Genomic DNA, 2,717 nt, shown 5'->3' with positions numbered 1-2,717 from the left:
AGAAGTAGCTACTGGCATCTTGGTGTCTTTGCATCGAGAAGCAAGCCAGCTTTCAGGAGATATCGAGTTTAAATATCAGAATATCTAACTACAGCTGGGTAATGAATACTAAACCTTAAAAATAGAGACATCGAAAATTTGGTCTCGGCCAGACCACGACAATCAACATGCTCTGTAAATCCCCAATCATTGGTAAAATGGACGTGCGGTTAGTGGAATGCGCCATAGCGGGCTTGGAGAAGGATTACTATACAATCTATACACAAGACAGGTAATTGTCCCCTGGCGAGGCTAGTGTTAACATTCAGGAGAGCCACGCGCACGTCCCGGCCAGGCCCTTAGGCTACGAGCAAGCCTGACGCACTCCTCCGCCTACTAACCCTTACTATTATTTCTCACTAACATTTACGTTATCAGCTACAATTCCCTTATCAGCTGCCGTGGGAAAATGCTTCATAGTAATTCCACAACTTGACGTTTGCGGTGTTTGAATCCAGCCGATGTTTTCACAAACGAGGTTCTGACACTCCCGTCGTTTCATGAGGGGGAAACTGGCTTAAACCACCATGTCTGATGAGTGATAAATGGGGCTGCCAGTTTTGCAACTCTCCTTCAACCTACCTGTTTGAGAATTGTCTGTTTCTTTGCGAATATTGGTGAATTAAAAACCGCAATAACATAAGTTGATCTAATAACTATACCATATGTTGTATTTTGCCGGCCGGCTATGCCACCCTCTACCCTTGGGCCAATCACAACACAGGATGTTTTCCAGTAGCCAATCACGTGGTTCGTTCTCTTAACCACGCCCACAAGACCTCAAAATATCCAAATGCGATCTTTAAATAATACAATACGTTTCTGTTTCATCATTCTTATTTGTGTTCTCAAACAAATTTGTCTTTTAGTTATCACGAATACTTTGTACATCATGCAAGTTAGTTAAGAGACCCAGTAGTGTATCATTTATATACAAAAATGCGAAAAGTGTAATTAATCGAAGAGCGACCTTTGGCATCCATGCAAACAGGTGTAGGGGCGGCTCTTACCTGGGTCTTCAGTGGTCGAGGCGTGCGGTGTTGGGAGGGTTGCACTCGGCTCTCTCTCTTAACTATATTTTTCTCTGGTGTTCGGTTTCGGGTAGTGGGATATACACAGGGGTGGGACAGGATTCGGTTCAGAGGTATCACTAAAAAACCGGCTTGTGGCGCGCGCTGCTGTGTTTTGGGATTGGTGTGTTCTCAATATGGCGACCTATTTTGTGATAACGTACACAGCTACAGCAGGGGCGAACGGGCCCTTGCTTGGCTCAGACGAAGAAGATATCGTCATAATGCAGTTCTTGGTGTGGGACGCCGTCAGTAGAAAGGTAGTGGATATCGAGGAATTAAGTGTGCATGATTATTCAGTAGTGTTACTGGCTGTAGCTCTCGAGTAACAGCTGATATGTTCTTTCCTCTGAGTTAGCTGTAGATTTTCTCACAGGTGTTTGAGTTTTAGACGCAGCTGTGTGTTCCTAGCAGCCGTGGCTCGCACATGTGTGGGCCGCACGTGCGCTAGTGTGTCCTGCTTGCTTTATCATACGCCCTTATCTTATCTCTCCCGCATGGCGCTATCGTATCGCAAGACACTGCATTCTCACTCCTGCTTCTGATCAAAGAGCATGCCGACTCCAGTAGCCCAGTTCTAAATAAAATTCATAACACAGCCAGATTCTTTGTTCATAGTACCAGAAAGTTTGTGTAACTAATTTGGCATAAGTGTGGGTTGCATGTCTTGTAAACTGTCCATGATAGCTCTTGAGAAATTATAACAGTTCTCGTGTGTGTTGTTACGCATACGTGTGTCGTAACTTGCATGTTTGCCAAATCGCAAATGCAGAGAGACTATTTTTAGTGTTAATAGAAGCCTGTGCTTGGACTAGACTTTGTCATTTATGGAATACACACTTGGCATCGTCTGTCCTCCAGGGATATGCATGACGAGAAAGAAATATGTAGATTTAAGTTACTTTCCCAGTGTCTGAACAAATGTTTCGGGAAATTGGTGTTTGTTTACGTCACGTTGTCTGTGAGTAAGTGTTTGTTGTGTATATACAAAGAGATGGTGCTTAATACCGATGTAAATGCATTTTTTGTTTAGTAAGTGGGCTAGACTAAGTGAAAATTGGAGAAACGTTGGGTGAAATAAGCCAACATGGCGGACAGAGGAGACATCAACAGGTGGGCGTCTGGCAGGGGATGTAGTGCTCATGGCAGACTTTGGGGCCAAACTGTCGTACGGTGTAATTACACGCATGTCTAATTACCGGGACGAAATCAAGTTCACATGTGCGGTAATGACTGTCGTAATCGTGCAGTAGAAAGTAAGAAGTTGCATTATAAATGTATCCACTCGGTGATGGGGTTAATGGCAACTGTATATTGACCCCTCCCCTCTTGTCGGCCCCCCCCTCTCTCCCCCTCCCTTCATGTCGCCCCCCCTCTCCCCCCAGCATCACCTGCCGGGGTGGAACGCCGCCTCACCACGCGGCCGCGACCTCAGCACCCAGCCGAGCTTTTCGTCCGAAGTGTGTGGCTCGGAGCTCATTTTTACTCCAATGGGATGCAGCTTAGAACTAACGGGGGATTTCCAGACATTTGGGTTGGAAATCTTGCTGGTAGACGTTCGCTGTGGACGGAGCAAGGAAGAGAGAAGGAACGTCTTTATGTATAAAG

The 2,717-nt window shown here is 45.6% G+C and overlaps 1 protein-coding gene across 1 annotated transcript in view; it reads left to right on the top strand.

The window, feature by feature from the left end:
- Window positions 1–1,064: 1,064 nt before the first annotated feature.
- Window positions 1,065–2,717, top strand: part of LOC119581735 (RNA-binding protein fusilli-like) — a gene marked incomplete in the record, with an annotated part of 165,619 nt that continues 163,966 nt past the window's right edge. Inside the window, 1 exon segment of the mRNA XM_037929866.1 lies at window positions 1,065–1,369. Coding sequence (XP_037785794.1) covers window positions 1,247–1,369 — 123 coding nt within the window.

Source organism: Penaeus monodon, chromosome 15, assembly GCF_015228065.2.
Source record: "Penaeus monodon isolate SGIC_2016 chromosome 15, NSTDA_Pmon_1, whole genome shotgun sequence".
In the NCBI taxonomy this organism is placed as follows: domain Eukaryota; kingdom Metazoa; phylum Arthropoda; class Malacostraca; order Decapoda; family Penaeidae; genus Penaeus; species Penaeus monodon.
Note: the sequence above shows the minus strand (reverse complement) of the source record. Positions and strands in the feature narration are given on the sequence as shown.